The sequence below is a fragment of the Bombina bombina genome, chromosome 3 (genome assembly GCF_027579735.1).
Source record: "Bombina bombina isolate aBomBom1 chromosome 3, aBomBom1.pri, whole genome shotgun sequence".
NCBI lineage: Eukaryota > Metazoa > Chordata > Amphibia > Anura > Bombinatoridae > Bombina > Bombina bombina.
In genome coordinates, this window is record NC_069501.1 from 604032774 (window position 1) to 604047392 (window position 14619).

Sequence of the window (14619 nt, forward strand, 5' to 3'; positions counted from 1 at the left end):
TTTAATATCAATGGAATGAAGGGGTTCAAACGGAACTCCCTGAAGAACTTTAAGAACCAAGTTTAAGCTCCACGGGGGAGCAACAGTTTTAAACACAGGCTAAATCCTAACCAAAGCCTGACAAAATGCCTGGACGTCTGGAACCTCTGCCAGACGCTTGTGCAAAAGAATAGACAGAGCAGAGATCTGTCCTTTTAAAGAACTAGCTGATAAGCCTTTGTCCAAACCCTCTTGGAGAAAGGACAATATCCTAGGAATCCTAACCTTACTCCATGAGTAACTCTTGGATTCACACCAATAAAGATATTTACGCCATATCTTATGGTAGATTTTCCTGGTGACAGGCTTTCGTTCCTGTATTAAGGTATCAATGACTGACTCGGAGAAGCCACGCCTTGATAGAATCAAGCGTTCAATCTCCATGCAGTCAGTCTCAGAGAAATTAGATTTGGATGATTGAAAGGACCTTGTATTAGAAGGTCCTGCCTCAGAGGCAGAGTCCATGGTGGAAGAGATGAAATGTCCACTAGGTCTGCATACCAGGTCCTGCGTGGCCACGCAGGCGCTATCAGAATCACCAATGCTCTCTCCTGTTTGATTTTGGCAATCAGTCGAGGGAGCAGAGGAAACGGTGGAAACACATAAGCCAGGTTGAAGAACCAAGGAGCTGCTAGAGCATCTATCAGCGTCGCTCTCGGGTCCCTGGACCTGGATCCGTAACAAGGAAGATTGGCGTTCTGGCGAGACGCCATGAGATCCAGTTCTGATTCGCCCCAACGATGGACCAGTTGAGCAAACACCTGCGGATGGAGTTCCCACTCCCCCGGATGAAAAGTCTGACGACTTAGAAAATCCGCCTCCCAGTTCTCTACGCCTGGGATGTGGATCGCTGACAGGTGGCAAAAGTGAGACTTTGCCCAGCGAATTATCTTTTGAGACTTCTAACATCGCTAGGGAACTCCTGGTTCCCCCTTGATGGTTGATGTAAGCCACAGTCGTGATGTTGTCCGACTGAAATCTGATGAACCTCAGGGTTGCTAACTGAGGCCAAGCTAGAAGAGCATTGAATATTGCTCTTAACTCCAGAATATTTATTGGGAGGAGTTTCTCCTCCCGAGTCCACGATCCCTGAGCTTTCAGGGAGTTCCAGACTGCCCCCAACCTAGAAGGCTGGCATCTGTTGTTACAATCGTCCAATCTGGCCTGCGAAAGGACATACCCTTGGACAGATGGACCCGAGATAGCCACCAGAGAAGAGAATCTCTGGTCTCTTGGTCCAGATTTAGTAGCGGGGACAAATCTGAGTAATCCCCATTCCACTGACTTAGCATGCATAATTGCAGCGGTCTGAGATGCAGGCGCGCAAATGGCACTATGTCCATTGCCGCTACCATTAAGCCGATTACTTCCATGCACTGAGCCACTGACGGGCGTGGAATGGAATGAAGGACACGGCAAGCATTTAGAAGTTTTGATAACCTGGACTCCGTCAGGTAAATTTTCATCTCTACAGAATCTATAAGAGTCCCAAGGAAGGAGACTTGTGAGTGGTGATAGAGAACTCTTTTCCACGTTCACTTTCCACCCATGCGACCTCAGAAATGCCAGAACTATCTCTGTATGAGACTTGGCAATTTGAAAGCTTGACGCCTGTATCAGGATGTCGTCTAGATAAGGAGCCACCGCTATCCCCCGCGGTCTTAGAACCGCCAGAAGTGAGCCCAGAACCTTTGTAAAAATTCTCGGGGCTGTGGCCAACCCGAAGGGAAGAGCTACAAATTGGTAATGCCTGTCTAGAAAGGCAAACCTTAGGAACCGATGATGATCTTTGTGAATCGGTATGTGAAGGTAGGCATCCTTTAAGTCCACTGTGGTCATGTACTGACCCTCTTGGATCATGGGTACGATGGTCCGAATAGTTTCCATTTTGAATGATGGAACTCTGAGGAATTTGTTTAAGATCTTTAGATCCAAGATTGGTCTGAAGGTTCCCTCTTTCTTGGGAACCACAAACTGATTTGAATAAAACCCCTGTCCTTGTTCCGTCCGCGGAACTGGATGGATCACTCCCATTACTAGGAGGTCTTGCACACAGCTTAGGAATGCCTCTTTCTTTATCTGGTTTGCTGATAACCTTGAAAGATGAAATCTCCCCTGTGGAGGAGAAGCTTTGAAGTCCAGAAGATATCCCTGAGATATGATCTCCAACGCCCAGGGATCCTGAACATCTCTTGCCCACGCCTGGGCGAAGAGAGAAAGTCTGCCCCCCATTAGATCCGTTTCCGGATAGGGGGCCGTTCCTTCATGCTGTCTTGGAGGCAGCAGCAGGCTTTCTGGCCTGCTTGCCCTTGTTCCAGGACTGGTTAGGTTTCCAGGCCTGTCTGGAATGAGCAACAGTTGCCTCTTGTTTTGAAGCGGAGGAAGTTGATGCTGCTCCTGCCTTGAAATTTCGAAAGGCACAAAAATTAGACTGTTTGGCCTTTGATTTGGCCCTGTCCTGAGGCAGGGTATGACCCTTGCCTCCAGTAATGTCAGCAATAATTTCCTTCAACCCAGGCCCGAATAAGGTATGCCCCTTGAAAGGAATGTTGAGTAATTTAGACTTTGAAGTCACGTCAGCTGACCAGGATTTAAGCCATAGCGCCCTATGCGCCTGGATGGAGAATCCGGAATTCTTATCCGTTAGTTTAGTCAAATGAACAATGGCATCAGAAACAAATGAGTTAGCTAGCTTAAGCGTTCTAAGCTTGTCAATAATTTCATTCAATGGAGCTGTATGGATGGCCTCTTCCAGGGCCTCAAACCAGAATGCCGCTGCAGCAGTGACAGGCGCAATGCATGCAAGGGGCTGTAAAATAAAACCTTGTTGAATAAACATTTTCTTAAGGTAACCCTCCAATTTTTTATCCATTGGATCTGAAAAAGCACAACTGTCCTCAACCGGGATAGTGGTACGCTTTGCTAAAGTAGAAACTGCTCCCTCCACCTTAGGGACCGTCTGCCATAAGTCCCGTGTAGTGGCGTCTATTGGAAACATTTTTCTAAATATAGGAGGTGGGGAAAAGGGCACACCGGGTCTATCCCACTCCTTGCTAATAATTTCTGCAAGCCTTGTAGGTATAGGAAAAACATCAGTACACACCGGCACCGCATAGTATCTATCCAGCCTACACAATTTCTCTGGAATTGCAACTGTGTTACAGTCATTCAGAGCAGCTAATACCTCCCCAAGCAATACACGGAGGTTCTCAAGCTTAAATTTAAAAATAGAAATCTCTGAATCAGGTTTCCACGAGTCAGAAATGTCACCCACAGACTGAAGCTCTCCGTCCTCATGTTCTGCATACTGTGACGCAGTATCAGACATGGCTCTTACAGCATTTGCACGCTCTGTATCTCTCCTAACCCCAGAGCTATCGCGCTTGCCTCTTAATTCAGGCAATCTAGATAATACCTCTGACAGGGTATTATTCATGATTGCAGCCATGTCCTGCAAGGTAATCGCTATGGGCGTCCCTGATGTAATTGGCGCCATACTAGCGTGCGTCCCCTGAGCGGGAGGCGAAGGGTCTGACACATAGGGAGAGTTAGTCGGCATAACTTCCCCCTCGACAGAACCCTCTGGTGATAATTCTTTTATAGATAAAGACTGATCTTTACTGTTTAAGGTGAAATCAATACATTTAGTACACATTCTCCTATGGGGCTCCACCATGGCTTTCAAACATAATGAACAAGTAGGTTCCTCTGTGTCAGACATGTTTAAACAGACTAGCAATGAGAGTAGCAAGCTTGGAAAACACTTTAAAACAAGTTTACAAGCAATATAAAAAACGTTACTGCGCCTTTAAGAAACACAAATTTTGTCCAAATTTGAAATAACAGTGAAAAAAGGCAGTTACACTAACGAAATTTTTACAGTGTATGTAATAAGTTAGCAGAGCATTGCACCCACTTGCAAATGGATGATTAACCCCTTAATACCAAAAACGGAATAACAAATGACAAAAACGTTTTTTCAAATAGTCACAACTGCCACAGCTCTACTGTGGCTTTTTACCTCCCTCAATACGACTTTTGAAGCCTTTTGAGCCCTTCAGAGAAGTCCTGGATCATGCAGGAAGAAGCTGGATGTCTGTCTAATTTTTGCTGCACAAAAAAAGCGCTAAAATAGGCCCCTCCCACTTATATTCCAACAGTGGGAAGCCTCAGGGAACTGTTTCTAGGCAAAATTCAAGCCAGCCATGTGGAAAGAACTAGGCCCCAATAAGTTTTATCACCAAACATATATAAAAAACGATTAAACATGCCAGCAAACATTTTAAAATACACTTTTATAAGAGTATGTATCTCTATTAATAAGCCTGATACCAGTCGCTATCACTGCATTTAAGGCTTTACTTACATTACTTCGGTATCAGCAGCATTTTCTAGCAAATTCCATCCCTAGAAAAATATTAACTGCACATACCTTATTGCAGGAAAACCTGCACGCCATTCCCCCTCTGAAGTCACCTCACTCCTCAGAATATGTGAGAACAGCAAAGGATCTTAGTTACTTCTGCTAAGATCATAGAAAATGCAGGAAGATTCTTCTTCTAAATACTGCCTGAGATAAACAGTACACTCCGGTACCATTTAAAAATAAACTTTTGATTGAAGAAATAAACTAAGCATAAAACACCACAGTCCTCTTACGACCTCCATCTTTGTTGAGAGTTGCAAGAGAATGACTGGGTATGGCAGTGAGGGTAGCAGCTATATAGCAGCTCTGCTGTGGGTGATCCTCTTGGAACTTCCTGTTGGGAAGGAGAATATCCCACAAGTAATGGATGATCCGTGGACTGGATACACTTAACAAGAGAAAAGTAATTTATCAGGTAAGCATAAATTCTGTTTTCTCTTGCAAAGTGTATCCAGTCCACGGATTCATCTTTACTTGTGGGATACCAATACCAAAGCTTTAGGACACGGATGAAGGGAGGGAACAAAACAGGTAACCTAAACGGAAGGCACCACTGCTTGCAAAACCTCTCTCCCAAAAATAGCCTCCGAAGAAGCAAAAGTATTGAATTTGTAAAATTTGGCAAAAGTATGCAGTGAAGACCAAGTCGCTGACTTACAAATCTGTTCAACAGAAGCCTCATTCTTGAAAGCCCATGTGGAAGCCACAGCTCTGGTGGAATGAGCTGTAATTCGTTCAGGAGGCTGCTGCCCAGCAGTCTCATAAGCCAATCGGATGATGCTTTTCAGCCAGAAGGAAAGAGGTAGTAGTCTCTCCTCTTACCAGAATAAACGACAAACAAGGATGATGTTTGTCTGAAATCTTTAGTTGCTTGTAAATAGAATTTCAAAGCACGAACCACATCAAGATTGTGTAATAGCCGTTCCTTCTTAGAAGCTGGATTAGGACACAGGGAAGGAACAATAATTTCCTGGTTAATATTCTTATTAGAAACAACCTTAGGAAGAAAACCAGGTTTGGTACATAAAACTACCTTATCTGCATGGAACACCAGATAGGGTGAATTACACTGCAAAGCAGACAATTTAGAAACTCTTTGAGCAGAAGATATAGCTACCAAAAACAAAAAACTTTACAAGATAACTTAATATCTATGGAATGTAAAGGTTCAAACGGAACCCCTTGAAGAACTGAAAGAACTAAATTTAGACTCCATGGCGGAGCAACTGGTTTATAGACAGGCTTGATTCTGACTAAAGCCTGAGCAAACGCCTGAACGTCTGGTACCTCCACCAGACGCTTGTGTAAAAGAATAGAGCAGATATCTGTCCCTTTAAGGAACTAGCTGACAAACCTTTCTCCAACCCTTCTTGGAGAAAAGACAATATCCTTGGAATCCTAATCTTAGTCCACGAGAAACCCTTGGATTCACACCAACAAAGATATTTCCGCCATATCTTATGGTAAATTTTCCTGGTGACAGGCTTTCTAGCCTGAATCAGAGTATCTATAACTGATTCAGAGAAACCACGCTTAGATAGAATTAAGCGTTCAATCTCCAAGCAGTCAGCCGCAGAGAAACTAGATTTGGATGCTTGAATGGACCCTGTATTAGAAGATCCTGCCTCATTGGCAGTGTCCATGGCGGGACAGATGACATGTTCACTAGGTCTGCATACCAAGTCCTGCGTGGCCACGCAGGCGCTATCAGGATTACCGAAGCCTTCTCCTGTTTGATTCTGGCTACCAGACGAGGGAGAAGGGGAAACGGTGGAAAGACATAAGCCAGATTGAAGGACCAAGGCGCTACTAGAGCATCTATCAATGCCGCCTTGGAGTCCCTGGACCTGGATCCGTAGAGAGGAAGTTTGGAGTTCTGACGGGACGCCATCAGATCCAATTCTGGAATGCCCCATAGCTGGGTCAGCTGAGCAAAAACCTCCGGGTGGAGTTCACACTCCCCCGGGTGAAAAGTCTGACGACTTAGAAAATCCGCCTCCCAGTTGTCTACTCCTGGGATGTGAATTGCAGATAGATGGCAAGAGTGATCCTCCACCCACCTGATTATTTTGGTGACTTCCTTCATCACTAGGGAACTCTTTGTTCCCCCCTGATGATTGATAAACGCCACAGTCGTGATGTTGTCCGACTGAAATCTGATGAATTTGGCCGCCGCTAGTTGAGGCCATGCCTGAAGCGAGTTGAATATCGCTCTCAGTTCCAAAATGTTTATCGGGAGAAGAGACTCTTCCTGAGACCATAAGCCCTGAGCTTTCAGGGAGTCCCAGACTGGCATTGGTCGTTACAATGATCCACTCCGGTCTGCGGAAGCATATTCCCTGAGACAGGTGATCCTGAGACAACCACCAGAGAAGAGAATCTCTGGTTTTCTGGTTCAGTTGTATTTGAGGAGACAAATCTGCATAGTCTCCATTCCACTGTTTGAGCATGCACAGTTGCAGTGGTCTTAAATGTATTCGAGCAAAAGGGACTACGTCCATTGCCGCTACCATTAATCAGATTACCTCCATGCACTGAGCTACAGATGGCTGAGGAATGGAATGAAGAACTCGGCAAGTAGTTAAAAGCTTTAAATTTTCTGACCTCCGTCAGAAATATTTTCATTTCTACCGAGTCTATTAATGTTCCCAGGAAGGGAACCCTTGTGAGCGGGGACAGAGTTCGGTGTTCACCTTCCACCCGTTAGACCTTAGAAAGGCCAGAACAATCTCCGTATGAGCCTTGGCTCTGGGAAATGACGACGCCTGTATTAAGATGTCGTCCAAATAAGGTGCTATTGCAATGCCCCGCGGTCTTAGTACCGCCAGAAGGGACCCTAGCACTTTTGTGAAAATTCTGGGAGCAGTGGCCAACCCGAAGGGAAGGGCCACAAACTAGTAATGCTTGTCCTGAAAGGCGAACCTTAGGAACTGATGATGATCTTTGTGGATAGGAATATGTAGGTACGCATCCTTTAGATCCACGGTAGTCATATACAGGTGGCCCTCGTTTTACAACGGTTCAATTTACACCGTTTCAGAATAACAACCTTTTTTTCCAGTCATGTGACTGCTATTGAAAAGCATTGAGAAGCAGTGCATTTATTAAAATAGCCAGTAGGTGGAGCTGTCCGCTTGTGTTGCAGCAAAGCCAAGCAAGCTGAAATGAATCAGTTTAACCAGACCTGAGCTATCAAGCAGATTTCAAAGGAACAAGATCTTCCTTTGTATAAATCAGTCCAGATTGGAATGCATAGAAAGAACTGTTTGCAGAAAAATGCAAGTGAAGTCTGTTGTGTGATTATTTTATTAGGTTTATAATGCTGTGTAGCAAATGTTTTTGTTCATTTAACTTAGTTTAATTATATATTCTGTGTTGTGTGATTATTTTATTAGGTTTATAATGCTGTTTAGCATTTAAAGTCTTCATTTCAAAGCTTTAACAATAATGTATTAGGTGTTACTTATGACAATTTTGAGAGGGGCCTGGAACCTAACTCCCTCACTTCCCATTGACTTAGATTATAAACTGGGTTTCAATTTACAACGGTTTCGATTTACAACCATTCCTTCTGGAACCTAACCCCGGCGTAAACTGAGGGCTACCTGTATTGACTTTCCTGGATCATAGGTAAGATTGTCCGAATGGTCTTCATCTTGAATGATGGAACTCTGAGGAATTTGTTTAGAATTTTTAGATCCAGGATTGGTCTGAAAGTTCCTTCCTTTTTGGGAACCACAAACAGGTTTGAGTAAAAACCCAGTGCTTGTTCTGTAATTGGAACTGGACATATCACTCCCATCTTGAGTAGATCTTCTACCCTGCAAGTGTCAACCAGCCTATTGAGCCCTCTTAAATAAGCCTTTAGTTCTATACTGAGTCTCAGAACATGGCTTACCCTTCCCACATGGGGATTCTTGTCAGTCTTCTAGCATTACCTTGTCTTGACTAGAAAAAAAGATGACTGAAACATACCTCAATGCAGTTAAGCCTGCAAACTGTTCCCCCCAACTGAAGTTTTCTAGTACTCCTCAGTCCTGTGTGGGAACAGCAATGGTTTTTAGTTACAACATGCTAAAATCATTTTCCTCTCAGCAGAATTCTTCATCACATTTCTACCAGAGAGTAAATAGTACAAACCGGTACCATTTAAAAATAAACTTTTGATTAAAGATATAAAACTACAAATCTAACACCACATTTACTTTACCCTCCCGTAGAGAGGCCCTGCTGCCAGAGCCGGCAAAGAGAATGAGTGGGGGGGGGGGAGCTATATGGACAGCTCTGCTGTGTGCTCTCTTTGCCACTTCCTATAGGGAATGAGAATATCCCCACAAGTAAGGATGAATCAGTGGACTGGATACACCTTGCAAGAGAAATTGGGTTTAGTAATCCCTTTAAACCCAAATGTTATGGCTTGTGGACTCTCACCACCTTATGAAAGAAAAATATATACAAATCTATACCACACACATACAAGGATGTTGTTCTAAATAAAAAAATACTATGATTCTTTGATCATAAAAATAGAAACTTTTCTTAATCACTTATCATATCCATAGGATCTCAAAACACCTAGGTGGATATCAAACACATTTAAAACGAAACAAATAGCAGGATAAATCTTTTGTTTGGATGTTATGATATACCAAACCAAGTGTGTCTAAAAGGTAGATTAAGCTCAACCAGTAAATCTCTAAGACCTGATCAGTAGTAGGGATGCACCGAAATGAAAATTATGGACCGAAACCAATACCCAAAATTCAGGATGCCCCTGGCCGAAAACCGAAACGAAACCGAAATTGTTTTTTTTTTCTTTTTAACTACAGTGTGTGTGTGTAGCTGAGAGAGCTTGTAGGCGGGAAAGCTCCAACAAATGGGCGTGGTCACTTGTACCGTAGGGTGTAATCTGCAGTGAAACTGGTGGAGCTCTACAAGGGAGAGCGTGGTTATAGCCAGACAACAATACGAGGTGGACATGCGTTTTGTTTTTGGGTGTAGTTATCTGTGTGATGAAAGTGGCTGCACCTGATCGTCCCATCATATCTCCGCCTAGTTCCTGGTTCGGGTCTCACACTTACCCATCAGATTATATGTCCGGAGCCCCAAATGGAGTCTGCCTATCACCAGGACCACCGGACTTAGCTACGACCTTACGTGCAAGGTGGTTGTAGAAAGTTACTTTATACACTGTTTGGTGGGTGCTAATTTGTACCAACTGTGTGCGAGCTTGGGGCTTATGCATATATAGTGTGCACGCATATTTGCCTCAGGCGAATAGAATGTCTATGCACAAGAGGCTGATGTATGAGCACTGTATATAAGGCTTATACATATTAACTGTGTGTGCTTAGGGCTGTGTCTGATAATATCAAGTGTTTATAAACATGTTACTTATCCTCCTTTGAATACTGTATTCTGAACTTTGGTTCCTTCTTAAAAAAAAAAAAAAAGGGCACTGCTGGTTTTTAAATATCCTCATGTCATGGTTCTTATGTGTGTGCTCTGTGTACCATGCCAGTGCTGTGCTGCTCACCTTATGCTAAGGATAGGCATGTAACTCAATAGAACAGGGGAGGGCAGTACATTTTTAGCCATTTTGGTCCTCTTTGGGCCGAAATTGGAGTTTAACATTTTCGGCGGACCAAATTTTGGTGCATCACTAGTATTATTCTTTATTTAGTTCTGTGTAACAGAATCAGATTTAACAGTTTTTTTTTTACCATTTATCAAAATAAAGTATAGTCCTAGAAAAGTATTATATGCAAAATAGTAAGTCAGGTAATGAACTCAAACAGCAGTTCTAGGCTGGCATCAAATTTGAAATAAGCTACACAATTTTACCCGAAAATAAAAGGCAAAAAAAACTGAAATATCCAAAAATGCCATTTTCGGCCGAAACTTTCTGTTGCCGAAATTTCGGTGCATCCCTAATCAGTATATTTCCCATTTCCACCACAGCCAGTCGTAAGAGGATGGGCTTGAGATAAAAGAAATGTAAAGGTTGCGTTTGCACAAATCTATAATGCATCACAAGAGTGGCCACAATTTAAAAAGTGTTCAGAACAAGAAAATTAGTTTGTGTTAAATGAAGATGCTTAGCAAACAATTTAGTAGATTACACAAACAAACCTAGCAAAAAGTAGACCACAACTCATTTAAGATTTACTTGAGGTTTTAGTTACGGTCATTAATCTGCAGGGTAGGTATAGTAGCATAAATAAATTGAATATGTTACATGAAACACGAAGGGCACTTTATCAATAGGTATGCAATCTCAAATATGTGAAACGGCAGACATCTCATATTGTGTGTGTGCATATATTTCCTAGTTAATATTTATATTTCATAGAAATATATCTCCTAACAAATATGACAGTCCAGTGGGATTCAAAAATAAATAAAAACAAATTATGTTTACCAGATAATTTCATTTCCTTCTGTATAAGGAGAGTCCACAGCATCATTCCTCCTTACACATTTTTTCAAAATTTTTACAAGTTTGATGCTTTTGCTGCGGCTGAAGCAGCTTTCGGGAGAAAGGTTTTGCAGGGTGTGGTGCCCTCAGATTAAGGGCCGCCCATCGGAGAACACGGGCGGGGGCCCGTGGACTCTCCTTATACAGAAGGAAATTTAAGTATCTGGTAAGCATAATTTATGTTTTCTTTCTTAATATAAGGAGAGTCCATGGCAACATTCCTTACTGTTGGGAAACTTATACCCAAGCTCTAGAAGACACTGAATGATAACGGGAGGGACAAAAAGAAAGGCGGACCCTAATCTGAGGGTACCACAGCCTGCAAAACCTCTCCCGAAAGCTGCTTCAGCCAAAGGAAAAACATCAAACTTGTAACATTTTGAAAAAGTGTGTAAGGAGGAATGATGCAGTGGAGACTCCTTATATTAAGGAAATTAACTATTGAACTCATTCTAAACAGCTCTCTCTGTAACACTAAATGGTAATCACTTACCTCCGTATGCACAACCTTTATTAAGAAGAACAGGTGCTGAAGTGTTTTAGCAATCACACCAAACTGTCTGCATCTTTCAAGAAAGTGATTTAAAGATGGATCAATTCTCCTTTGTAACTTGCTCCAAAACAATGTCAGCTCCCTGTATAAACGTAATAAAACAAAAATACATTTCAATTGATCTAGAAATATATCTCATTTGATCATAGTGCTAAACCACATATGTTAATTATGAATTGAATAATATGTTACAAAAACATACCTGAAGACATTATTTATCATTATTTCAATAACTTTTCTGCATATTCACAGTAGACAAATATTCAGTATTGTTGGGACAAACCGATTTGAGAATGTAAACATTCCATGTGTCTTAAAAAATGTACCATTCCTAAATTTAAACCTAGCCTTGTTGCTGCTCACAAAAAGATCCCAGACAAGAGAGATTAATAAAAATTAAAGGGAGGTGGAGAAAACATAATTTATGTAAGAATTTACCTGATACATTCATTTCTTTCATATTGGCAAGAGTCCATGAGCTAGTGACGTATGGGATATACAATCCTACCTGGAGGGGAAAAGTTTCCCAAACCTCAAAATGCCTATAAATACACCCCTCACCACACCCACAATTCAGTTTAACGAATAGCCAAGCAGTGGGGTGATAAAGAAAGGAGTAAAAAGTATCAACAAAGGAATTAGGAAATAATTGTGCTTTATACAAAAAATCATAACCACCATAAAAAGGGTGGGCCTCATGGACTCTTGCCAATATGAAAGAAATTAATTTATCAGGTAAATTCTTACATAAATTATGTTTTCTTTCATGTAATTGGCAAGAGTCCATGAGCTAGTGACGTATGGGATATCAATACCCAATATGTGGAACTCCACGCAAGAGTCACTAGAGAGGGAGGGATAAAATAAAAAACAGCCATTTTCTGCTGAAAAAATAATCCACAACCCAAATTAGAAGTTTATTCTTTTAATGACAAGAAAAACTTAAAACATCAGCAGAAGAATCAAACTGAAACAGCTGCCTGAAGAACTTTTCTACCAAAAACTGCTTCAGAAGAAGCAAATACATTTACTAAGTTCTACCGTTTTGATGTATTTAAAGAAGACCAAGCTGCCGCTTTGCAAATCCGATCAACTGAAGCTTCATTCATAAAAGCCCACGAAGTGGAGACTGATCTAGTAGAATGAGCTGTAATTCTCTGATGCGGGGCCTCACCCGACTCCAAATAAGCTTGATTAATCAAAAGCTTTAGCCAAGAAGTCAAGGAAATAGCAGAAGCCTTCTGACCTTTCCTAGGACCAGAAAATAACAAATAGACTAGAAGTCTTCCTGAAATCTTTGGTAGCTTCAACATAATATTTCAAAGCGCTTACCACATCCAAAGAATGTAAGGATCTTTCCAAAGAATTCTTAGGATTAGGACACAAGGAAGGAACAACAATTTCTCTACTAATGTTGTTAGAATTCACAACCTTATGTAAAAATTGAAATGAAGTCCGCAAAACCGCCTTATCCTGATGAAAAATCAGAAAAGGAGATTCACAAGAAAGAGCAGATAGCTCAGAAACTCTTCTAGCAGAAGAGATAACCAAAAGGAACAACACTTTCCAAGAAAGTAGTTTAATGTCCAAAGAAAGCATGGGCTCAAATGGAGGAGCCTGTAAAGCCTTCAGAACCAAATTAAGACTCCAAGGAGGAGAAATTGATTTAATGACAGGCTTAATACGAACTAAAGCCTGTATAAAACAGTGAATATCAGGAAGTTTAGCAATCTTTCTGTGAAAAAACAGAAAGAGCAGAGATTTGTCCCTTCAAGGAACTTGCAGACAAACCTTTATCCAAACCATCCTAAAGAAACTGTAAAATTCTAGGAATTCTAAAAGAATGCCAAGAGAATTTATGAGAAGAACACCATGAAAAGGAAATTTATAATTACCTGATAAATTTGTTTCTTTTACGATACGACGAGTCCACGGATTTCATCCTTACTTATGGAATATCGCCTCCTGGTCAGCAGGAGGAGGCAAAGAGCACCACAGCAGAGCTGTATATATAGCTCCTCCCTTCCCTCCCACTCCAGTCATTTGACCAAAGTTAGGAAGAGAAAGGAAAAGCCAAGGTGCAAAGGTGACTGAAGTTTAACAAAAATAAAGACCTGTCTTAGAAAAGAAAAGGGTGGGCCGTGAACTTGTCGTATCGTAAAAGAAACAAATTTATCAGGTAAGCATAAATTTCCTTTTCTTTTACAAGATACGACGAGTCCACGGATTTCCTCCTTACTTATGGGATACAATACCAAAGCTATAGGACACAGATGAAAGGGAGGGGCAAGACAGGAACCTAAACAGAAGGCACCACTGCATGAAGAACCTTTCTCCCAAAAACAGCCTCGGACGAGGCAAAAGTATCAAATTTGGAAAATTTGGAAAAAGTGTGAAGAGATGACCAAGTGCAGCCTTGCAAATCTTTTCAACAGAAGCATCATTTTTGAATGCCCATGAGGAAGCCACAGCCCTAGTGGAATGAGCCGTAACTCGTTCAGGAGGCTGCTGTCCAGCAGTCTCATATGCAAAACGGATGATACTCTTCAGCCAAAAAGAAAGAGGTAGCCGTAGCTTTCTGACCCATACGTTTCCCAGAAAAAACAACAAATAATGAAGATGATTGACGAAAATCCTTAGTCGCCTGCAAGTAGAACTTCAAGGCACGGACTGCGTCCAAATTATGTAACAGACGCTCCTTCTTAGAAGGATTAGGACACAATGAAGGAACAACAATTTTCTGATTAATATTTTTGTTGGAAACAACCTTAGGAAGAAAACCAGGTTTGGTACGCAACACTAACTTATCGGAATGAAAAATAAGATAAGGAGAATCACATTGTAATGCCGAAAGCTCAGAAACTCTGCGTGCAGAAGAAATAGCAACCAAAAATAAAACTTTCCAAGATAATAACTTAATATCTATGGAATGCATAGGTTCAAACGGAACCCCTTGAAGAACATCAAAAACTAAATTCAAACTCCAAGGAGGAGCAATTGGTCTAAACACAGGCCTGATTCTAGTCAGAGCCTGACAAAAGGATTGAACATCTGGAACATCTGCCAGACGATTGTGTAGCAAAATAGACAAAACAGAAATCTGTCCCTTTAAGGAACTTGCCG

At 41.7% G+C, this 14619-nt stretch overlaps 1 protein-coding gene across 1 annotated transcript in view; it reads right to left on the reverse strand.

Moving 5' to 3' along the window:
- The window catches only part of RLF (RLF zinc finger), a 200127-nt gene that overhangs the window by 64006 nt on the left and 121502 nt on the right, over positions 1-14619 (reverse strand). The window contains exon 3 of the mRNA XM_053707207.1: positions 11437-11578. Within this exon, the coding sequence (XP_053563182.1) occupies positions 11437-11578 (142 nt within the window). The remainder of the gene's footprint in view (positions 1-11436; positions 11579-14619) is intronic.